General features: G+C 39.6%; 1 protein-coding gene and 1 long non-coding RNA gene across 38 annotated transcripts in view; one reads left to right on the top strand and one right to left on the bottom strand.

Moving 5' to 3' along the window:
- LOC101680715 overlaps window positions 1–13205 on the bottom strand; it is a 35491-nt gene extending 22286 nt beyond the window's left edge. The window contains exon 1 of the long non-coding RNA XR_198410.3: window positions 12870–13205. This is a non-coding gene — a long non-coding RNA (uncharacterized LOC101680715). The remainder of the gene's footprint in view (window positions 1–12869) is intronic.
- Window positions 13206–14835: 1630 nt separating this feature from the next.
- Window positions 14836–24645, top strand: part of LOC101680902 (sarcolemma associated protein) — a 142133-nt gene continuing 132323 nt past the window's right edge. For all 37 annotated transcript variants that reach the window (XM_045078573.1, XM_045078577.1, XM_013053326.2 and 34 more), the window contains exon 1: window positions 14836–15050. In XM_045078573.1, coding sequence (XP_044934508.1) covers window positions 14853–15050 — 198 coding nt within the window. In that variant the 5' untranslated portion in view covers window positions 14836–14852. The remainder of the gene's footprint in view (window positions 15051–24645) is intronic.

The following is a 24645-nucleotide window of genomic DNA, read 5'->3' as shown; positions in this document are numbered from 1 at the left end:
ATATTTAACCCGTACTCTAATTAATGGACCACTAGGTCGCTCTCAACATTTTGCTAATATAATCCCTCAGTGAATATCCCCTCTAGATACTGAAATCATTTTGGAATAAGAAACGACTGTGTGGGGGGTGCCTGGCTGGCTCAGTCAGTAGAGCATGAGACTCTTGATCTCAAGGTCATAAGTGGAAGCCCCATGTTGGGCATGGAGATCACTCAAAATAAAATTTAAAAAATTTAAAAAAAAAATGACGGTGTGAAGGTAGTAATATTTGGCTTCAAATAAAATTGATAAATGCTTAGTAGAGACATTTGTTGGATTATAATGAGCATTAAAAGAACAAAGCATTGGGGCGCCTGGGTGGCTCAGTGGGTTAAGCCGCTGCCTTCGACTCAGGTCATGATCTCAGGGTCCTGGGATCAAGTCCCGCATCGGGCTCTCTGCTCAGTGGGGAGCCTGCTTCCTCCTCTCTCTCTGCCTGCCTCTCTGTCTACTTGTGATTTCTGTCTGTCAAATAAATAAATAAAATCTTAAAAAAAAAAAAAAAGAACAAAGCATTAAAGATATGCTGTGTCTGAAATATGTTCCCCCAAACAACTGTTGAAACAACAGAAAAGCATAAAAACTGACAGGAAATCCCTACCCATTTAGTGAGACTCCTCAGGAGGAGTAAATAGATAGATTTTACCCAGTGTCTTCCAGGCCCACAGTGGAGCTTTGTCCCACTAACAGTGGGAACTCCCTGTGGAATTCATGCCTTGGCACTAACAACTTCCCCTAGAGAGTTTGGATCTAGCAGTATGGACATACAAATATTCATTTGTCATACAAATAATTCATCAAAAGTCCTTTGGATATGCAAGTGGAGGAGCAGATTTCCTTTTGCCCTCCCTATTGACTTTTATTTAACTTCACTTTGAAATAATTACAGTTAGAGAAAAGTTTTAAGACTAGCACAAAGAACTCCCATTTTATTCAAATTCATTACTTTAAAAAAAGATTTTATGTATTTATTTGAGAGAGAGTGTGTGTGTGCCTGTGAGAGAGAGCGTAAACAGTGGAGACACAGAGGGAGAGGGAGAAGCAGACTCCCCATGAGCAGGGAGCCAGATGCAGGGATCGATCCCAGGACCCTGGCTAGGATCACAAACTGAGCTGAAGGCAGATGCTTAACCAAGTGAGCCACCTAGGCACCCTTCAAATCCATTACTTTTAAAAACTTTGGTCATATTCTTCTCTCTCTGTCTCTGTCTCTCTCTCTATATATATATGTCGGTTTTTTCCTGAATTATCTAAGAGTAGTTTGCATAACCTGGCAATTCACAGACCTGTACCCCTCCCTGGGGCTAATAATACAATATATGTTAATAATAATAATAAAAAAAGAGTAGGTTGCATACATACTGCTCCTTTACCCCTTAATACTCCAGTGTGTGTTTTCTGAAAACAAGGGTATCCCACTGATTTTCTGGGGAGAAGGATTAACCTGGCTACTCCCATCTATGAGCTATAAGGAACCTAAAGGGGTCTACTTTATTTTACATGGGAAAAACCAAAATTGGCAAATGAGTCAGCCAAGGTCACATTGCCAGTATCTGGGATGACACCATCTCTTCTGGCTCTTTCCACTCTACAAGCCATTAGGAATCATCTGGTCCAAACTGTTCAATAAATTTTATAAATGAAAAATAAACTGAAAAAATGAAAACTATGGCTCAGAGATGGTTTATGATTTGTCTAAGGTCACATAGGAGGTTATTGGCCTGGATTCCATAGGCAGCTAAACCTCTTTGCTAAGGGGCTCAAAGAGAAGACTAATTTTCCTGAATGCACACTCAGTGAGTAAACTGGTAAGTCGACATCAAGAACTTTTGCCTGCCCAGCAATCCCTCCTCTTCTCCTGACAACAGCTTTGGAAAACCATTCCTCTTTCATTGGATACAGAGTTAGTTGGATGGTCCTTCAAAGTCCCCCTCCCTTTTGGCCATGAGATGGGGTCGTAACCCAACCTGGATCAGGGGTCTCTGTGGCATTTGAATCTCAAGGAGAGGAACTCAAGGAATGAAAGAGGGCAAGTTGATTTCTCCTAAAGTTGGTGTTGAAGAGGCCTCCTAAGGATAGGCTGCCTTATTGGCTCTTGTTGCTGATTAACTTTGCTTCCCATCCTTCCTGAGATTTGCTTCTTTAGCATTTCGTTCCATTCTCTGAGCTTCTCCCACGTCTTTCCAATAATTTCTACAGGCTTAGGTTGGCCAGGGTTAGTTTCTGTTGCCTGCCTAACCAGTAACAGCTGACTAGGAAAGGAAAAAAAAAAGTGTTTCTACTTGCCCAAACAGAACAGTGACGTAGGTTGTATATTAAAAAAAAAAAAAAAAAAAAAAAAAGTGGTGCCCGGGTACACCCTTCCTTCCTTAAAGCCTAGCATGGAAGTACTTTCCAGGCTCATCCCACTGCTGTTCAGTCTCACTAATGACGCTCCACTTTCACCCCCGCGGAAGTGACTGTTCCTGGAAAAACAGAGCAACCTTTCTGTTAGCTGTGGCTCTTAGAAATGTCTCTAGCAAGGGGACCCCACTTAGCAGTTATTTTAACTCCACTGCCCCCAGACTGCTCCACCTGGGTGTTCAGCGTGGTGAAATACAATCTGACTTGAGCACAGTAGCCCAGGGCAGGCTCCCTGCCTGATGGACTCTAGGGCCTGCTGCCAGCCGGAAGTGAAGACACCACTGTTTGTCTTGCCTGACAGTCTGTTCCTGACCTCCTCAGAGGACTTTTGGAAGGAACTCACGCGTATACAAGAACACATCGATGTCTCCAGAAAGACACTCAGACAGTGCAGTCTGAATCTGTATCCAGGAAAGAAATCTCCATAAAAGCGTAATCATTGGCAAAGAGGTTCCCAAGTTCATGCTGAAACACGGCTTTTTATTTTTTCTTTAAAAAAAAAAAAAGTTATTTTAATGTTATATATAATTTAACATTATTTTAAATACTATTATGCAGAGCAGTTTAGCTTCACATTAGCTACTCAAGAACCAGATCTTTCCAAGCCAAAGATCCAATCATTTCACAAATATCTTTGTTTCTTTTGTGCCAGCCACTGCGCTAGATGCTGAAAAAAAACAGAAAGCAAAATCTGACAGGCTCCTTACTCTTAAAATGCTTACAGTCCAGAGGGAAAGCAAACACTCGTGAAGATGTTAGGCTCGTATCCCCTTACAAATTGTTACAAGTGCTATGGAAGGCAAGTACAAAGATCCGTGAAAGAGATTAAGAGTAAACTATTTTCCTCAAAACAAGTCAGTTTCCATAATTCCAAGTGAAAAGGAATTTTTTAAGTAAACTCTGTAACAACATGTTCACAAGCCTGAGATCAAGAGTTCCATGCTCTACCAATTGAGCCAGCCAGGTACCCCTCCCCTCCAAATGAACTTCTTAGGACTATAGAGAAATCTCTCCGCCTTTTACATTAATCTGTAAATGTACCAGTCCAGCCCTGATGAGAAACACCATAGGAGATCTAGTTGTCCTCTCAGAGCAAAACCAAGGGGTCCTGTCTTTATTTTTTCCATTGCATTAATCATTATCATTTCCAAAGCCAAATGGAAGAGGAAAATCACTCAGACAAAAATTTCCTAAATAATAAAAGATTATTATTTCAAAGGCAAATACAAATGGGGAAGTATATTCATTTTCTATTGATGCTATAATGAATTACCATACATTCAGTCGCTTAAAACAACACAAAGTTATTATCTTAAAATTCTGTAGGTCAGAATTCCAACTGGGTCTCCCTAGGCTAAAATTGCAGTGTTGGCAGAACTGAGTTCCCTTCTGGAAGCTCTAGGAAAGTGAGTATCAGTTTCCTAGCCTTTTCCCAGCTTCTTGAGGCTTCCTTCATTCCTTACTTCATGGCCCCCCTTCCTCTATCTTCAAAGTCAGCAAGAGGGTGAGTCCTCACATCACATCTCTCTGACCTACTCTTTGCCTCCCTCTTCTAATTCTAAGGACTCACGTGATTAAAAGTAGATCCACCCAGATAATCCAGAATAATCTCCCAGCTCAAGTTTTGTACCCTTAAACATACCTGCAAAGTGTCCTATGCCATGTCCTGAACATAATAAATTCTGGGGATTAGGGCATGGATATCTTTGAAGGACCATTATACTGCCTACCACAAAAAGCATGAAAAATGTTCTTGTGAAGGGTGAAAAAAAGGAGTGGTGCTTCATTCTATGTGGACAAAGCAATGGCTACAAGATGATGCCATTTTTTCTGGGTAGCACCAAACTGTTTATAGGGGTTATCTCTGGGCTCTGGAATTATGGGTGGCTTTTCTTTATGCTTATGTTTTCTACATTAAAAATAAGATAATTAAAAAACCCCAATTCATATATTGTGATTATTTAGGATAATGTCTGTATTGTTAGGAAATGCATGCTGAGATCAGTATGCATTTTGGAGTAAAGTGTATTGGTGTTTGCAACTTCTTGTCAAAAAGTTGAGAAAAACAGATAAATAAGGCATATTTGACTAAATGGTAACAACTTTGAATCAAGGAGGGGTATATATGTGTGTTCATTGTAATTTTATTTCAATTTTCCTGTACATTTGAAACTTTCTGTAATAAAAAGTTATAATAAAGTACAACATTTTAATGGGCAGAGATTCTATATTGATTCTGTATTATTCTCATTATCATTTCCAAGAATAAATTCAGAATCTAATCTAGAGTGAGAGGATAAATTATAAAATCAAGGCAAGCTTCCCTCTGCAACCATCTTCACCACTGATACCAAGTTATACAGTTAGATTTCAGGAAATGGGGAGATGGACCTGTCTGGTTTCACTTAAAAAGGTCTCACTCATTTCTATAGGGATGCTTCTTCACTAATTTCTCTTATAGCATTTCATGTGTTGTGCTAGTCAGCATGCTAGCCTTGTAGAGAGGAGACTGGGGGCAGGACCAGCTCCATAATTTGAAGGACCTAGTGAAAGAGGAAAACGAGGGTCCCCTTTGTTTAAAAAAAAAAAAAAGGTATTAAGAACTTCAAGACAGCGGAGTCCTTCTAAGTGCAGTCCCTGTGTAAGGTCACACACCCATGAAATTAGCCCTGCACAAAGCTCAGCCGACTCCACAAGCTGTGGGCATGCTTGGTGGGAATCGGAGTGGAGGAGGAGTCTAGCACTCTAGACTCCTCTTACTGCCTGGGTCTCTTCACTCCATTTCAAACAGTCTTCTTAGGGCTGCTTATGACCAAAGGTCTCTGAAGAATCTATCAATCCCCCAAATTACAACAATTTGGTAAGATACTGTTGATCATTATCTGTTGTACAGTAGTAGGAACAATGCATTTGTCTGAAACAAAAGCTCTAATGAAACTTATTAAAAGGAAACACAAACAATTATATTAAAAAACGATGATTCAGAAGTCATATATTTTTTTAAGATTTTATTTACTTATTTGACAGACAGAGATCACAAGTAGGCAGAGAGAGAGAGGAGGAAGCAGGCTCCCTGCTAAGCAGAGAGCCCGATGCGGGGCTCGATCCCAGGACTCTGGGATCATGACCTGAGCTGAAGGCAGAGGCTTTCACCCACTGAGCCACCCAGGCACCCCGATTCTTAAAATATTTTTTTAAAAAATCACCAGATGAACAAAAACACCACTATAAACAATCTTGTTTTTTTTTTTTTTTTTTTAAGATTTTATTTATTTATTTGACAGAGAGATCAGGAGTAGGCAGAGAGAGAGAGGAGGAAGCAGGCTCCCTGCCGAGCAGAGAGCCTAACGACGTGGGGCTTGATCCCAGGACCCTGAGATCATGACCTGAGCTATAGGCAGAGGCTTTAACCCACTGAGCCACCCAGGCGCCCCTATAAACAATCTTTGATATTTTAATTGGTAACTAAGCTATTTAAAAACAAACCCAAATATACCAATAAAAAGTCAAAAAAAATAACTTATGTGGCTTTCTGACCCATCCCTTTTGTTCTTAAGGATTTGTTGCATTCCAAATAACATTCTCTCTCTCTTTTTTTTTTTTTTTAAAGATTTTATTTATTTATTTGACAGAGAACACAAGTAGGCAGAGAGGCAGGCAGAGAGAGAGAGAGAGAGAGAGAGAAGCAGGCTCTGCATTGAGCAGAGAGCCCGATGCGGGGCTCGATCCCAGGACCCTGGGATCATGACCCCGGCTGAAGGCAGAGAGGCCTTAACCCGCTTAGCCACCCAGGCGCCCCCCCCACTTTTTAAAAAGATTTATTTATTTAGGGGTGCCTGGGTGGCTCAGTTGTTAGGCATCTGCCTTTGGCTTGGGTCCTGATCCCAGAGTCCTGGGATTGAGCCCCGCATTGGGCTCCCCGCTCTGCGGGAAGCCTGCTTCTCTCCCTCTCCCATTCCCCCTGCTCATGTTCCCTCTCTCACTGTGTCTCTGTCAAAAAATAAAATCTTAAAAAAAAAAAAAGGTTTATTTATTTATGTTAGAGGGAGAGGGGGAGAAGGAGAGGGAGAGAGAGTCTTAAGCAGATTCTATACTGACCCTAGAGCCCACTGAGGGGCTGGATCTCACCACCCTGAGATCATGACCTGAGCCAAAACCAAGAGTCAGTCACTTTAACCAACTGTACCATCGAGGCACACCACCTTCCCTGCAGTAACATCTTAAATTGATAATAAAAAGCAAGAGAACACTTCGAGTAATCAAAAGGGGACTTACACAGACTGACAAAATCAACAATTTTTTTCCTTCCTTCCCCCAACCCCTCCCATACTGACTTTTTACTATTGATTTAAAGTGTTTATTACCTTTAGGAATAAGGCTCCTAATATTGATATTCCCATTTCCTTTTTTTCTTTTCTTAAGATTTTATTTCTTTTGGGTGACCTGGGTGTCTCAGTGGGTTAAGCCTCTGCCTTCGGTCGTGATCTCAGGGTCCTGGGATCAGCCATGTATCGGACTCCTTGCTCAGCTGGGAGCCTGCTCCCCCCGCCCCCCCCCACTTGTGGTCTTTCTTTCTGTTTCAAATAAATAAATAACATTTAAAAAAATTTTTTAAAAAAAGATTTTCTTTTTTAAAAATTATATTTATTTGTCAGAGAGCCAGAGAGAAGGACTGATCAAGCGGGGAGGGGGGGGGCAGGGGGAGTGGCAGACAGAGGGTGAAGCAGGCTTCCCGCTGAGCAAGGACCAAGGAGCCAGATGCAGGATCTGACCCCAGAACCCTATGATCATGACCTGAGTGAAGCCAGATTCTTAACTGACTGAGCCACCAGGAGTCCCTAAGATTTTATTTCTTCTAGAGAGAAACACAGAGCAAGAATGGGAAGGTGGGGGTTCAGAAGGAGAGGAAGGGAGAGAGAGAATCTTAAGCAGGCTCCACGCCCACTACCGATGCGGGGCTCCATCTCACTCCTATTATATGGTACTCTTAAAAGGGCATGCAGGGGCTCCTGGGTGGTTCCATGAGTTAAATGTCTAACTCCATTTCGGGTCAGGTTATGATCTCAGGTTAATGAGATTGAGCCCCACCTCAGGCTCCACGCTGGGTTTGAAGCCTGCTTGGGATCGTCCCTCTCCCTGTGCCCTTCCACCCCAACTTGGGCGCTTACTTTCTCTCTCTCTCTAAAAAAGGAGGGGAGCATGTGTTCTGTGGCTTAGAAAAATATCTGGAAAGATATAGTTAACAAACTGTTAACAGTATTTGGCTCTAGACTGAGGATATGTGATGAAGCTAGAGAGGGCTTTTATTTTCCTTACTTTGCTTATTTGAATATATGCAATTAATATGTATTTTATCAATCCAAAAAGTCAGTAAGGATATTGTAAAAAGAAAAAAAAACCCCAGCATGTACTTTACACTTAGCATTTAGTCTTTTAATTCATTTATTTAATTAATTAATTCAGTAATTTAATCTTTTTGAGCCTCAGTTTCCCTATTTATAAAATGGGATTAATGGTACACAAAGATGTCCTGAGGAAAATGCCTTACCACATGGTAAATACACATTCAATAAAAGTCTCTTTTCTGAGCCCCAGTTTCCTTGCCTGCCAAATTAGGGAGCTGGATAAGTGGTCCATGAGCCTTTCGAGAGTTAATCTGATTCTCTCTATTTATGTTCACAGAAAAAGATTGCTAAATGACAAATAAAAGCCTTTATTTGTCATTAGGAAATTATTTTTCTTCTATTTCCTGAAGAACCAAGAAACAAAAAACAGATGAGCAGTACCTCTGGAATGTCTGGGCCACTCCACCCCGGACACCTGGGAAATGACAGGGTATTTCCATTCATTAGCATCTCCCTAATGAGGGAGCCTTCCTTATTAAAAAGAGGATGAAATTTTAGTTTTAATAACCCATTGTGTACCATAAAAAATATTATATACTCTCAATTTTAATTTTTGACTACTCCAAGGCTCCTCTTTAATTAGTTTGTCTACTGATATTTGCAATCTAGATACTCTGTTTAAGCAGTTATGCAAATTTTCTTTTTTTTAGTTATGCAAATTTTCCATAATTCATTATATCATGTGTCATTGGTTAAAGTCTAATTAGATCATTAGCACTTGGGGGGTTGTATATTAAGTGAGTTTACAGAGTTGTCTCCTACACGTCTGAAATGCTAATAATGGCCTATCTCTCATGGTACTGGGGTAATGATTTTACAATTTTGTCTTTGCTTTTCTAAGATGGAAAACTATCATGGATCATGGATCATAGCAGTGGTAATAGTTATCAGTCTATTAAAAAGGTAAAAATTTTAAAAAGAGAGAAAGCTACAACATTGGAAAATACTACTATTCCAAATTTCTCAAAACATGACATATATATTTTATGTAGGCTCCATACCCAACATGGGGCTTGAACTCAAAACCCTGAGATCAAGAGTAGCATGCTCTACTGACTGAGCCAGTCAGGCACCCCAAAACATGACCTATTTTTTATTTAATTAAAATCTTGTATGGATACAGAATCCAAGAGAGGAACACCCACATGGCTTAGAATTCAAAATATCTCATGTATGAGATTTCTTAATTTAAGACTTTTCTGTGCCTGCTGAATACCAGTGGGTGAAGAATGTCTTCAATGTCATTTGGCATTTCTTGCACCCTGCATATCTTGGTAGGATTCTTTACCCTTCCAGGTTACAGCATCCCAGCTTTTCTAACAGAAAAAACAAAACAAAACAAAAACCCTCTTCTGTTTGTTTAATATTAAAGAGATACTGTAGTAGAACTTAAGGAGATACTTTTTATTTCTACATTTATGAACAAGTTTCTCCATATATGAATTAGGATAATACAACTTGCTCCTTACTGTATGGAAAGGCTAGTAGGAAGAATAAAAAAAGTAACATTGTATAAATATCTACTATTTTCAAGACATCATGGAATGAAGACATGACTTTGTCTTGCATTATCTTACTTGATCCTAACAAAACTCTATGAGGTTTTTTTTTTCTTTCGTTTTAAGATTTTATTTAATTATTTGAGAGAGAGAAAGCACAAGCAGGGGGAGCCACAAAGGCAGAGGGAGAGGCAGGTTCCCTGCCGAGCAAGGAGCAAAACGTGGGACTCAGTCCAAAGACCCTGGGATCATGACCTGAGCTGAAGGCAGACACATAACTAACCGAGCCACCCAGGCGTCCCAAAACTCTGTGAGTTATTATCTGCTTTTTTTCAAATAAGAAAACAGTTAGAGGAGCTAAATAATTTATGGTTTACAGTGCTGGTAAATGATGATGCAAGGTCTGATTCAGAAACCTTGATTTTCATTACTCTAACTTAGGAGAAAGATGAAAATGTTCTGAAGTCCTTTGTTTTGGCCTCCAGTCCTTCAGCAATTGAAACCCACTTCTGTGAGCCTCTCCTTGACCAACTCCCGCCCCTAAGCTTCAGTAATATAGGCCTACCTGTAATTCCCATAAAGTCCTGTCCTCTCAAGTTTCTGGGTCTTTGTTTATGATGTTTTCTTGGCCTAAAATTTCATTATCTCACTACTACCAGAGTAGCTGCCCTACTCCTACTCATTTTTCAAGTCTCAGTTTAATCTGCTGCATGCTGTTATATGGTCAATTAATCTTCAACAAAGGAGGCAAGAATATGCAATAGGGAAAAGACAGTCTCTTCAAAAAATGCTGTTGGAAAACTGGACAGCCAGTTTCCATACCAAAAGAATGAAATTGGACCACTCTCTTACAGCATTAAAAAAAACAAACAAACAAACAAACAAACAAACTCAAAAATGGATAAAGGACCTAAATGTGAGACCTGAACTCATAAAAATCCTAAAAGAAAGAACAGGTATTAATTTCCCCAACATCAGCCATAGCAACATTACTCTAGATATGTCTCCTGAGGCAAGGGAGACAAAAGCAAACATAAACTATTGGGGCCACATCAGAATAAAAAGCTTCTGTACAGCAAAGGAAACAATCAACAAAACTAAAAGACAACCTACTGAATGAGAGAAAATATTTGCAAATGACATATCTGATAAAAGATTAGTATTTAAAATATATAAAGGACTTATACAACTCAACACCACAAACACAAATAATCCAATTTAAAAAACGGGCAGAAGACAGGAACAGACATTTTTACAAAAAAGATATACAGATGGCCAATGGACATGAAAAGATGCTCAGTATCACTCATCATCAGGGAAATGCAAATTGAAACCACAATGAAATATCACCTCATACTTGTCAGAATGGCTAAAATAAAAAATACTAGAAACAAGTGTTGGCCAGGATGAGGAGAGAAAGGAATCCTTGTACACTACTGATAGGAATACAAACTGGTGCAGCCATTGTGGAAAACAGAATGGGTATTCTTCAAAAAGTTAAAATAGAATTACCCTATAATCCAGTAATCCTACTACTGGGATATACCAATAGTATTTACCAAAAGAATATGAAAACACTAATTCAAAGGGATATATGCACCCCTATGTTTATTGCAGAATTATTTACAATAGCCAAATTATGAAAGCAGCCAAAGTATCCACTGACTGATGAATGGATAAAGAAGACGTACACACACACACACACACACTGGAATATTATTCAGCCATAAAAAGAATGAAATCTTGCCATTTGCAATAACATGGATGAATCTAGAGAGTATAATGCGGAGCAAAATGTCAGAGAAAGACAAATATCATATATTTCACACACATGTGGAATTTAATAAAACAAATAAAGTAAAAAAAAAAAAGAGACAAACTAAAAAACAGACTCTTAACTATAAAGAACCAAAGGGGGAGGGGTGCAAGGGGATTAGGAATACACTTATCTCAATGAGCACTGAATAACATATAGAATTATTGAATCACTATATTGTACACCTAAAACTAATATAACAATCTATGTTAACTATACTGGAATTAAAATTTAAAAAATAAACTACTCTGCCTTGCTCCTGTTACTCTTGTTATACTCATAAGGGCAAGTATCTTACTGTGTCATCAACTAAATTGTGAGCAGCTTGAGGGGGTCGGGGTTTTTTCATTGTTGCAGGGCTTTTCAAAGGAGCTGTTTCCCAGTTGGCATTCAATTAAATATTTATAGAATGAACAAATGAAAGTATGCACAAATAACTTATGAATTCATTCACAGAACTCATTAAGGATTTGTGGAGGGACCTGTGTTACTTTATTCCACATAAGCCTAAAAGTAAATGAAAACTTTTCATCTTCTTATATTAAAACTTTTCAACATATCTTTTTTTTTTTTCCCAGGAATAAAGTATCTGGAACACAGTAGTAGTTAAATACATATTTGCTGAGTTAGTGAAGAGTCCTAGGAAAGTACACAAATATACAAGGTCTTTATAATCTAACACATATTCTTCGGTCCACACTCACTCTGTGCCAGTTCTACTTTATCCTGTAGTAATGAGTAACAGTATGTAATTTTCATTCATGCATCAAATAATTTATTGTCACTATTATGTGCCAGGCACATTGGTCCACTGTTTGAAATAGTTTTGTTCCTTTTTTGCTATTCTTTCTTCCTGGAAATTTAAGAAGTCATTCAGCAAATACCTCATTTGTTGTGGTTTTCCTACTTTCATTCCTTCAGTTCAGTTAGTTACCTCCTGCAGAAGTACTGTCCCTGTCATCTTCAGTACTCAGTGCTTGCTTCCATCTTAGCCCTCTGTCTATGTTTGTTACCACATCCCACAATATCGAGGAATTGCTTTCAGAGGGCAGGGATGGAGGGTTTTTTGGTTTGTTTTTGTTTAACTATTGAATTGCCCCCCCCCAAAGATTATTTATTTATTTATTTGACAGAGAGATCACAAGTAGGCAGAGAGGTGGGGGCGGGGGATGAGGGGGAAGCAGGCTCCCTGCTGAGCAGAGCGCCTGATGTGGGGCTGGATCCCAAGACCCTGAGACCATGACCTGAGCCCAAGGCTTAACCCATTGAGCCACCTAGGCACCCAGGGATGGAGGTTTTGTTCACGTATGTGTCCCCAGGGTCCAGCACAGAATTTAGGACAGGTAGGATAGGGTGAAAACCCTATATGTAAGTACTGAAATGAATTCCCACAATAAAAGTGAATTATGTATTATCTCCAAGTTATAGATGAGAAAAGGAGACTTGAAAGGGTTTAGAAAATTAGAAAAGCCCAAGGTCACACAGTAGTAGAGCCTGTTCTGAAAGGAATTTGAAGAATGAAACCATCATTGGTTCTAAATGAATAAAACTCCTTCCCACTATGTTTCTTGAAAATTTCGTTTAGATTTTGTATTCTTTCCTTCTATAGACCAATGACTCCTGGGGACAATACGCCCATTTTTTTAATACTGAAAATTGTTTGCCCTCTCTCTGGAAGCAACTTGATTTTAAACTTTCTGAACTCACATTCTTTCCGGGGTAGAATCTGCACTGGAGTCCTGGGGAGGATGTGATAGGTCCCCTGGGAAGGGTCATTCGAAATGGAATGCAGGGACTGAGGGTTTTACCCTGGGCAGGATTCACGGAAGACTTTAGCACGGGGAGGATAGGTCTCAATTTTGATGCACAAATCCCAAGACTTGTGGGAATCTGGTTGGTCACACCTAAGGCGGCAGTTAGGGGACTGTGCTGCCCACAGCTAAGATGACTGCAAATGAACCTCTCCTTCGGATGGGTCTGTTCTCTTCGTTCATTGGTATTTTCAGTGAGAAGTAAAGTAAATAAAATTTAGTAAAAGTTGGTGTCTTCTTACCAAGACCGTAACGTAGGAAGTTGGCACGTTTTGTTTGGAAAACCTTCAACAGGTCAAATTTTCTCTTGCCCTTAACCAAAATGGTCGTAAAGGTTGTCCCACGGTTTGAAGCTTCAAGCCCTTAACTAACATGGCGTCTGGAGCTCCTTAAAAATTAGCTTGCCCTCTTTTTTGCCCTTGACCATCATGGCCTCCATGGCGTCGAACACGTGACGACCCCGGACTACGGCGCGGGAGAGGGGGTAGGAGGGCCCTTGAAGGGTGCGCGTTCCCGTGGCGGTGCACCGGGTAGGTTTCAGTCAGAGTCACTATGGCGGCCGGCGCTGGCAAGGTAAGCTGAGGCGGCGGCAGCAACGAGGGAGGCTGGACCGGTTGTGGCGTCCGGGTTCTAAATCCCCGCAGCTCGTCCGCGGAGAGGTCGGCCGAGGTCGTGGCCAGTCGCGGGGACTAGCGGGGGGCGGGTTGAAGGGGTGCGGGCTGAGGCGGGCGGGCACCGGCGCCTGACGGCCGTTTGTTTTGATGTTTTCCCCACCAGGTCGGAAAGTTTCCTGCCTTGTCGGGCACAGCCTGAGCGTGTCCCACCAGCCGCGAGTGGTGGAGGCTGCGGCGGACCCAGCCCGGGGCCTCCAGGCCTCTCCCCTAATCTCCGGGCCAGCCTCCCTCCCCCACCTCCTCGTCCGCTGGGAGCTGCGGCTGTCGTCCCTGAGATGCGACCCTCGCGGGGGCGACCCTGAAAGAAGGCGGCCGGTGTGCTGAGCAGCAGCCAGGAGCTGAGGCGTTCAGGGACCAACTTCCTGCGGGCCGAGACCCCTGAGCCTCCGCGGGGTTGCGCCTCGCTCTGTCCGCACCGGCCTGCCGAGCCGGATCTCCGCCCTGGGCGCGGGGACGCCCGCCAGGTGCCCGGGAGTCCCGCCTCGGCCGCTGCCCGCGCCTCTGCCTGTCCCCCTACTCCTCGCGCCAAGGACCCCAGCCACCGCCGTCTCGGCTCGTGCCAGGGACCCCGTGCCACCTCCCGGGCGGCCTCCGCGCAGCAAGAGCAATGCAGACTGTCCCGCTGGCGGTCTAGACCCCCACGACTCTGCCCTTCCACTCCCGAGGCCCTCAAAGACGGGCGGTGGGTGCCCAGAGGTGCTCGGCGACACCTTCCTTCGGCCCGAAAGGACCTTCCTGGCCGCACCGAACCGACCCTTCCTTCATGCTGCAGTGCTGCAACATTTCCGCCACCGAGGGGGGAAAGCGGCTGCGATCCCAAACAAAACACAAGAATTGGTGTGTGACTCATCTGCTTGGATACCTCCAGCCCTCAAACTGTCTTCCAGGAGTTTTCTTAGCCGAAGCTGTCCGATGTTTGAGGCTTTTCTTCCCAGGGAAGAAGATGGACTGAAAGCTGCCAGTTGGGGACTTTTTGCGATCAGGGCGCTGCTGGGTTTTAAAGGAGGTGATGGGGATTGCGCTGGCTTGTCTTCCCACTCAAGTGAAGAGTTGTTGATGTTCACTGGTTATGCTTGGACAATGCGCAGTTTGTTTTAATTTAAAATTTTGGGGGGGATAGGGGCATAGGCTTGTGAAGGGCAGTCCGGATCCGGTGGAACTCCTCTTTGTCCTTTGGTAGGAGAGACACCCCCAGTCTGTCCTCGATGCCGTCAGCCTTGGCCATCTTCACTTGCCGCCCGAACTCGCACCCATTTCAGGAGCGCCATGTCTACCTGGACGAACCCATTAAAATCGGCCGCTCCGTGGCCCGCTGTCGACCAGCGCAGAATAATGCTACCTTTGATTGCAAAGTGCTGTCAAGGAATCATGCTCTCGTCTGGTTTGATCACAAGACGGGCAAGGTAATGTCACCACATTATCTAACAATCTTTACTTCTCATTTCCCTTTGCCCTTTTTGCATAATGTATGCAGGATCCCAGCTTTTGCACCCAGAGGAGACTTTGAGCAAGGCCATGGAACCAACTTTTTGGGTATTTGGTTTTACTGGAAGTTTAGTTGAGGTGGTTGAATGGAAAACAGAGAAGGTATTGTAATTAAATGCCTCGGGAGGGCGATGGCATCTTGATAATGTGGTCATTCCCAGTGAAATCCCAAACTCTCATTCATTTCAGAAAACTAGATAGTGAAACTTGGCTTTTTGCTTCAATCTTTTTAGAAAGGTGAATTTGCCGTCCAGTGTTTGAATAAGCAAGCGGCAGTTCCCAAAGCAATGCAGGGAATCTGTGGCCAGTATTACACTGGGGCTCAGGTGTCTCAGGGGTGAAATGGAGTTAGTACAGCTTTTAGCTGAGTTCAGATCATGGTCTTTCTAGTAAGGACGGTTGTTTGTGTAAATTAACATTTTTGAAATATTTGATAAGGAGTAATTTGCAATTTTCAAAGCCAGTTTCATTAATCATGAACAACTGTAGCTTTACATTTTGAGAGTTTTGTTTGCAAGTTGGGTGAACATACATGTATTGCTTTTGAAAATCATTTTTGGTGTTCATTGCAAGAACTTACTAAAAGTACTTAATGCATACTTGTAAAGGTGATATTTAAAAATCAGTGTTATGAAATTAATTTACTTTCTGAAGTTATATCCAGTTCTATCAAATATTGCATTACCTCTATAGATGTGATAGGATGAATTTAATGCTCTTTAAGTGTGATCCTTTTTGCATTTTTATGTTGGCACCCTAATTTACTATACTTGTGGGTGCTTATATTTTAAGAATACAAGAAAAAGTCAAATAAGACCCTTTCAATTTTTAATACTTAATCTGTGTGAAGAATATACTGAAGAACTCATTTTTGTGCTTTTGAGATACTGAATCGGTTCCGACTTAGATTAAGTTATGTAAGACTAATAGAAATACCTTGGGCTTCACCTCCTGACTTTTTGCTTCCTCTTCCCGAGTTAAATGATGAAATCTTTTTTAAAAGAAGAATTTAAGTTTCCAATGGTAGTATTTTGAAATGAAAGACACTTGAGCTTCAAAAAAAAAGAGAAAGCAATACTCTGTTGCTACAGAATTAAGGAATTATTATATAAATCATTTTTCAAAGAAAGGAGGAAGAGATTGTGCTTGCATAATACCTATGTCTTACTCTGTGTGTAGGATGTGAACTGAAAAAGATGTTAATTTTTCTGTATAACACCAGATGTTCATTTACCTATGGAACAGACCCTTTTTCTTTCTCTGTAGAAACTGAAGTTTGGGTGTCTGAAAGACTTCATAGATTACCCATAATCATTTAAAGTGAATATTCATGGAACTCATCTTTCCAGCTATCAAATTCAAACATCAGTTAACTGCCAGTGCCTTAATTCAACCAGCTTTGACCTTTTTGTCTAAGCTAAGGTCCAACTTAGTCAAATAACAGGTTTGCTTAAAGTACATAATCCGCAAAGGCACCTGCTTTACTTTGGTACGCTACTCAAAAGAGACTCAGGTTTTTTTACTTATTTAAAAAATAGTGATTACATGAGCAGTGCTTTTCATGGCTATACTAAAACCCCCACAGTAGATTATTTTGAGATGGCTAAGTCTAGATCCATAGTGAGTATTGTGTAAATTGAGCAGACATGTTAAAATTGAGTGGAATTTGTAATTAGAAAAACTTATCTTTAAAAGAGACACAGCTTATTTCCACCACTTTCACTTTTTTCCTGCTTTAGCTAAGAACAGGGTATGAGGCCATTACTTTAGGTATAGATATAATTATTGATTACTGCACAGCCTAATTTAGTTAAAACAAATAACCTGTCAGATTTTGCCATGTGATCAAATTATTTTAGGAATAAAATTGTTTAAAAACTTAGGTTTGAGCAGACAGGGTTTTATTGAGCACCTGTTATGTGCCAGATACCCTGAGGTACACAATTCCAAAGAAAACCCACAGTTTGACCAAATATCACTTACTGTTTTCTATGTGTGAAATTTCCAGTTTGAGGATTTCTGCTATAATTATCTCATAACCATTAAGTCACTGAGCCTAATATATATTCCCAGCAAATTCCTTTATACAATACCATAATCCCCTCCTTCTATAAGCATCACCTCAGGCAGGTTTTTATTTTTCAAACATCTCATCTCTAAGCCTTAGTTTTCTCTTCTGGGAATAATAGTGCCACCTACTATTGTTTTGTGGATTGATATGATCATTACTTCACACCCTGTTTGTGGCCCTTATTAAGGGCCTAGTCCTTAGTGCGGAGGGTGTTTGAGGTGGGGGGAAAATCAAACCATCTAGGCAGCTCTTTGCAATTTCTGTATGCTATGGAATCCTAGGAAGGTAATGAGAATTGTTTTTTCTTTCATGTGATGGCATATGTAGAAGTAATCTTTTAAATTGAACATACAAAACTGAGAACTTTGTTCAAATTGGCACTTTCTCTGGGAGGTGGATAATTAGAGTGATATATAACCTTTGGTTGACTTTTACCTTGTGATTTTTTTCATTCTGCACTGGCCATTATAGGTGACCCATTAAAAGCTGGAAGAGGTAATAAACACTTGAAACTTTCTGATTATCCAAGTAATACATATTCATTGTAGAAAATCTGCAAAACATAGGCACATGGAGTCTAGGTGACACTTTTTAATGCTAAGTTTGTGGAATGCCTTATGGGTACTAAAAACCTGCAGGTTGGAGGGTGACAGGTTTGCCATAAAGTGGAATTTAATAAACTTTCCCAAATCATCTACTCAGGATTTTAGCAGTCTGTTACTGCCCCGCTTGGGTGCTGACCCTGTGTATCATCCTTCACTTCTCTTGGAAGTCAAGCTCTTCAAATTAGATGGCATATAATAGAATGGTTATTAATCCTTCTTTTGACCAAGTTACCACTGAACAAGCAAATCTACCCATATGGTGGTTTCATAGAAGGGGTAGTGAGTGGACTGCCTCCTTCTGATTTGGATGGTCCCACTTGATTTGAGTCTCTGGACAGGTGATAGATAGTCTAATGGTTGATACAGTAGTCTATTTGCACTCTTAACTGTAGTTTACTTAGTAATAAGTGATAGTAGTATTCTACTTCCAGTTTCACTTTTTCTTACTTAAATTCAATGCATATTTTTGAGCACCTGTTCTATCATGATCTGTTTTAGTGGAGGGCACAGTGGTGAGAGGGAAGAAAACAAGAACTGGTTAGAAATTGTTATTCTTTGTAGAAGCTTATATTTTGGATACAGAGGGTGACTGTACACCTTAATAACAGTTCATTGAGAAGGGTGCCTGTCTGTTAAGTGTCTGCCTTCTGTGATACTAGGGTCTGAGGTTAGAGCCCTGTTGCGGGCTCCCTGCTCAGTGGGGAGTCTGTTTCTCTCTCTCCACCTGCTTCTCCCCCAGCTCATGCTCTCTCTCAACCTCTTTAAAAAAAAAAAATATATATATATATATATACATATATATACACACATATATATATATTTATATATTTATAAAAACAAGTGATTAAGATAAGATAGTATTAAGTTTAAACGGCAAGGGTGATGGTGTTTGAATTAGACTTTACAACAGGGGTGGATAGGTACATCTTAAGAAAAGCTGTCATTTTGGCATGGTTTTTGTGTGTTTTGGGTGGATGAAAGTAGAATAAAACAGACAAAAGCAGGTAATTTTGAATGAATTTGACATCTTCTAGTCACTCATGAAATTGATTTTGTTGGATTGGAAAAGTTTTTTGGAGAGTAGCTATGTGTGAACATCCATTTTGTGTGACATTTTTATGTTTGTTTCTCTTTTATAAGTAGTTGTCAGATCATGGAAGAGAGGGTGTCTGCCTTATTTGTCTGTTTCTGAGTAGCTAAAGCTGAGGAGATAGTGTGGAGTGCCTTGATTAACAAACTAAGGGCATCGACCCATGTACTGTGGAAGGCCAGGGAAAGTTCTCTGCAGGGCACTGACATAACAGAACCACCAATTAAAAGTGATATGACAACAATATGTAGGGAGGCCTGGAGCAAGGACAAATGGGAACAGCTTAATTAATACTTGTACGCTAACTATGTACCATACTCAGTTCTAAATGCTTTACATGTTAATTAATCCTTAAATAACTATTTAAGATAACTGCTTATTTTCCCCACATTAACCCATAAGGAAATTAAGGCACAGAAAGATTAGATTAACTTGCCCAAGTTCACATAGCTAATAAATGGTAGAGTTGGGATTTGAATGTCGGTATTCTGACTTTTGACTCTAGAGTCTAGAACCGAAGCTCTTAACTACTCTGCTATAGCAAGGCTTTGTAACAGTTTAGATCTGATATGGTTTTGTCAGGGCATTGACCATATTCACAGTAGAAATAAAAATGATTAAATGCTAGAAGGTAAAAATTACAAGTATATTAACTTGCTAATTAGGACTTCAGCAAAAAGAGAGGTTCTGTAAGTATTGGAGATTTTAGGGATGATTCATAGATAGGATACAATTTAAGCTAGATCTTAGGACTTTTAAAATAAGGCAGATGTAAATAGAGTTAGTCAGGGGAAGGAGTTTTGGTGGGAAGAGTTCCTGAACTAAAGGCATGAAAGCAGGAATGATATGTCACATTGCAAGGAAGTCATTGCAAAGGAAGAATCTTCAGAATTTGTCAGTCAAGATAGTTTCTTTTTTCTTCTTCTCCATATCTAAACAAGACAACAAAGATCCTGGCCTCAGCTTTTGGGAGAATAGCAGATCATTGATTTTATTTATTTGTGTATTGTTTTACCAATTTTTTGTTGTTGTTGATAGAAGTAAAAATGTCATTAAGAGGTGTTGGTTTTTGTGACAAAGTAATATAATTGAAAAATGTTATGTTTGAGGCACATTGATATAAACATGTTCAGAAAGCCAGATTGTATATCCAAAGCACAGATTTATTTCATATTTTTCACAATAGTGGAAGATTAATGAAATATTTTACCTACTCAAGTTAAAAAATGTAGGTGGTGTATATACTTAAAACCTTTTTTTTCCCGCTTAGATATTTGACTTTTCTCCTTAAGTTGAATTTACTCTTTGCCTTCTTAGGCTTCTATTTGGTTTTCTCAAGTGGTATTTATGTTAGAGCTTAATATCTATTCTCTGCGGTAAATAGGAAGGAGAGTGTCTGTCATTTAGACTTTTAAGTGAAAAGACTGTGAGATTGGTTCTTTATGTATGTCACTTACTTGAATCAAGAAAAATGATGGCATTTGTTAGCTATGGAAATATTCTAAGGAGTCTTCTGTGCAAACTTCTCTCGTTGCCACTATGAGTAAATGAACAGTTTACCTGTTTGCCCAGAAATCTTGGTTATTTCCCCATTAATTTTTTAACACGATGTACAAACCCCTTCAAAATCTCTCTTATTTCCCTTTTTTCCAGCTCCATCTTCTATTACTCTTTTTTTTTCCTTTGCCCCAAACTATGCAGTAGCTGTGTGACAGTGCTCTCTGTTCCTAGAACAAGTGCCTTTTTTGCTGTTTTGTCTTCCACAATGACCTTTCCCCTTCATCCCTTGAGGCCCAGTTTCAATGTGAAGCCTTCCTTAACTCCCACTAACTAAAGAATTAATAGCTTCTTCCTTTATACTCCCATAGAACTTTGTATATAATTTCATTATGGGACACAGACAACAAAATAACTATAATGCAAATGTGCTTGCCCTGCCAGATGTGAGCTCTTGAGAACAAGAGGATAGGCACTACATAAATGTTTGAATGAGTGAAATGTGAACAATAGAGCTGTCTGTACTTCTACAACCCTGATTAGGGTCAAAGGGCAGAAGGTCATTTGAGTTAGTCCTTAATTTGAGATCATGGACTCAATTACCAATAGGTAGTCTTTGTAAAAATCATTACTTACTGAGAATTTGCAGTGTGCATGACAGTTTGCTAAGCATTTTGGGACAGTAGAAAATCTTGTGTTTGGTGACATTAATTTTGAGCCATTACATATATATATCCATTCTCATGCAAAATAATACTTTTAAGGGTTTTACAGTCAGAGTACTTTCTTATTTCACTTGATCTGTATAACACTCTTAGGAGGTACATAAAGCAGCTAAAGGCTGGATGCCTTTTATCCAAAAGGAGTTGGATGTTTAGAGGTTATTTGTACAGGGTCATCTATTAGTAACAGTGGGAGTTGGGACCAAAATCTAGATTTTTTCCCCCTTGAAATGAAAGCCACTGTTAGACTTTTATTCTAAACTATCTTAGTATGGACTGAACAGTTACTGTAATGAAAATCTGTCTTTTGCTCTCTTGAAAGATAATCTAAGCTATTATTTTCTGGGTGCATAGCTAAAATGCTTATCATATGACAGACTTCCAAATTCTGTAAGAACCTGAGTTAATTATTTCTCTGAGTCAACTAGCATTTTTAAAAACATAATTCTAATACTTCCAGCAATAAATATATTTTTCCTTAGGCTTGCATTCAGGCAACTGATTCAGATTTGGGTGTTTATGCAAATGAATGAAACAGCCTTGGAAAAACTAGCCTCCCATGTAAATTTTTTATCCTTCAAAGAGAATACCTGTGAGGCGCCTCGGTGGCTCCTTTGGTTAAGCCTCAGGCACTTGGTTTCCCCTCAGGTCATGATCTCCAGGTGGTGAGATTGAGCCTCGAGTCCTGCATTGGATTCTAAGCTTGGTGTGGAGTCCTCGTGTCCCTCTCCTCTGCTCCTCATCCTATGTGCTCCCTCTCTCTTTCTCTCTCAAATGGATTCATAAATAAAATCTGTTTTAAAAAAATAAAGAGAATAGCAGATAGGTGTAATTTGAAAAGTTTAAAAAGTTTTTGTAGGCACTTGAAAACGTGGATGTTTTTGGTGATTAATATTGTATCCTTTGTCAAATACAGTTTGGGTTAGATTTGAATTTAAAGATGTAAGAAATGTTTCCTTATTTATTTGTGTTAAGGATATGTCAGTACTTATAGGTTTATAGTTTTATCTGCATTTATAACTACTGACTTGTTCTAGATGTGAGCCAAGCAGAAATGAATTTCCAATATGGACCTTTAAGCTGTTATTTTTTATTTACACAAATAGTAGGAATACATTCTCAAAAATTCAAGCAATAAGGAATTATATAGAGAATATGTATGTTCTCCTGAACATAGTTACCTCTCTTTCTCTTCCCCTATTCCAGAAGTAACTGTTGTTATTAATTTGGTAAGTAATTTTCAAAAATTTTTCTGTTTCCTTACTTGGGTGTGTAGATCAAGAAACATAGTGTTTTGTTGTTACTTTTTTTGGTAAGTGATTGGATCATAATTTAAAATGAACTTTTTAGCTGATGATACCAGGTGAATTGTGGTAAGCTTCTCTGAAATATGTCAATATTTGAGTTCTGACCAGTATTCAGACTGCTCTAAAATTATATCATTTAATCATCACAACAAATTTTTGAAGTAGATAGTTATTGTCCTGTTTACAGGTAAGAAGACTGAGTTCAGAGAGGTGAAGGAATTTCAGCATAACAAAGATGGTGGTGGAGTCAGGATTCAAATTCCAGTCATCTAATTGCAGAATGTACACTTTTGACCACTCTTTTTTTGCTACCTAAGCATTCTTAGTCATTATTAATCTAATCACTAACCTGTTACTGAAAAGTGTATCAGAAGAAAAAATGCATTGAAATAGAAACCTTGTGGGGCGCCTGGGTGGCTCAGTGGATTAAGCCTCTGCCTTCGGAGGCTCAGGTCATGATCGCAGGGTTCTGGGATTGAGCCCCGCATCAGGCTCTCTGCTCAGCAGGGAGCCTGCTTCCTCCCTCTCTCTGCCTGTCTCTCTGCCTACTTGTGATCCCTGTCTGTCAAATAAAGGAATAAAGTCTTAAAAAAAAAAAAAGAAAGAAAAAGAAATAGAAAAAATTTATTTATTATCTATTAACTCTAAGATATTTTAGAGTTTTAATTGAAGATTAGTTCCTGAAACTGTATTTATTAGTCACTTAACATTTTACAAGTAGAATAAAAACAGCTCTTTACATGAAAAGATATCGGAGAATCACTATTCAGATACTATAATATATGAAAAATTCATATATTTCTGATAATTTCTGAGTTTAGTATGTTTGGAGGTTCTGTTTTATTTTTTTATTTTTATTTTTTTTTTAAAAGATTTTATTTATTTATTTGACAGAGAGAAATCACAAGTAGATGGAGAGGCAGGCAGAGAGAGAGAGAGAGAGGGAAGCAGGCTCCCCGCTGAGCAGAGAGCCCGATGCGGGACTCGATCCCAGGACCCTGAGATCATGACCTGAGCCGAAGGCAGCGGCCTAACCCACTGAGCCACCCAGGCGCCCGGAGGTTCTGTTTTAAATAGAATGTATATATATGTATGTATGACCCCCCCATATGTAAATCTAATGTAGAAAAAAAATGACTATTTTGTTTTTTTAATTGTTTATTGAAATACTAACTGAATTTAATGCTATTAGATACTAGTTATAAAGTTCCTTACATTTCAAAAATCCAGGGATAGAAAATAAGATCATGCTTATATGTTACCAGTATAGCTATGGCAGTTATGCTTGTAGAAAGACAGAATTTGTAGTTCTGAATTGTTTCAGTTTGCTTGGTGAAAAGGAATGTTACAGAGTTATTATATAACCTAGCAATTCTAGATATATACCCAAGAGAAATGAAAGCATATGTCCATACAAAAACCTAGATGTTTTAATGTTCATGGTAGCATTATTTATAATAATAAAAAAAAAGTGGAAAGAACCCAAATTTACCATCAACTAATGAATGGATAAATTGTGGTTTACCTTATAATGGAATATTTTTCAGCAATAAAAAGGAATTAAGTACTTATATATACTACAGCATGGATGAACCTTGGCAGCACTATGCTAAGTGAAAGAAGCCACATGTTGTATAATTCTGTTTGTATGAAATGTGTAGGATAAGCAAATCCATAGAGAATAAGTAGATTAGTGGTTTCCAGGGTTTGGGAGTAACAGGGAGTGTGATGGTTAATTTTATATGACAATTTGGCTAGGCTATAGTAGCCAGTTTTTGGTCAAATGCCAGTTTAGATGTTGCTTTGAAGGAATTTTAAAATGCGATTAACATTGGAGTGCTTGAGTGCCTCAGTGAGTTAAGCAGCTGCCTTCATCTCAGGTCATGATCTCAGGATCCTTGGATCAAGCCCCTGGGCTGGCTCCCTGCTCAGTGGGGAGTCTGCTTCTCCCTCTCCCTCTGCACATCCCCCACACCCCCGCTTGTGCTCTATCTCTACCTCTCTCTCTCTTACAATAAATAAATAAAATAAAGTAAAACGTGATTAACATTTAAATCAGTAGACATTGAAAAGGCAGATTACCCTTCAGAATGTGGGTGGGCCTCATTCTGTTAGTTGAAGCCCTTAAGAGAAAAAACTGAGGTTCCTCTGAAGGAATTCTATCGTTATAGAACCATCATACTCAAGACTGCAGGAGTACCTCCAAACTGTGTCTCTAACC

Source organism: Mustela putorius, unplaced genomic scaffold (genome assembly GCF_011764305.1).
Source record: "Mustela putorius furo isolate JIRA1106 unplaced genomic scaffold, ASM1176430v1.1 tig00000095_pilon_pilon_pilon, whole genome shotgun sequence".
NCBI lineage: Eukaryota > Metazoa > Chordata > Mammalia > Carnivora > Mustelidae > Mustela > Mustela putorius.
The sequence above is the reverse complement of the archived record's forward strand: the minus strand, read 5'-3'. Positions and strand labels throughout refer to the sequence as shown.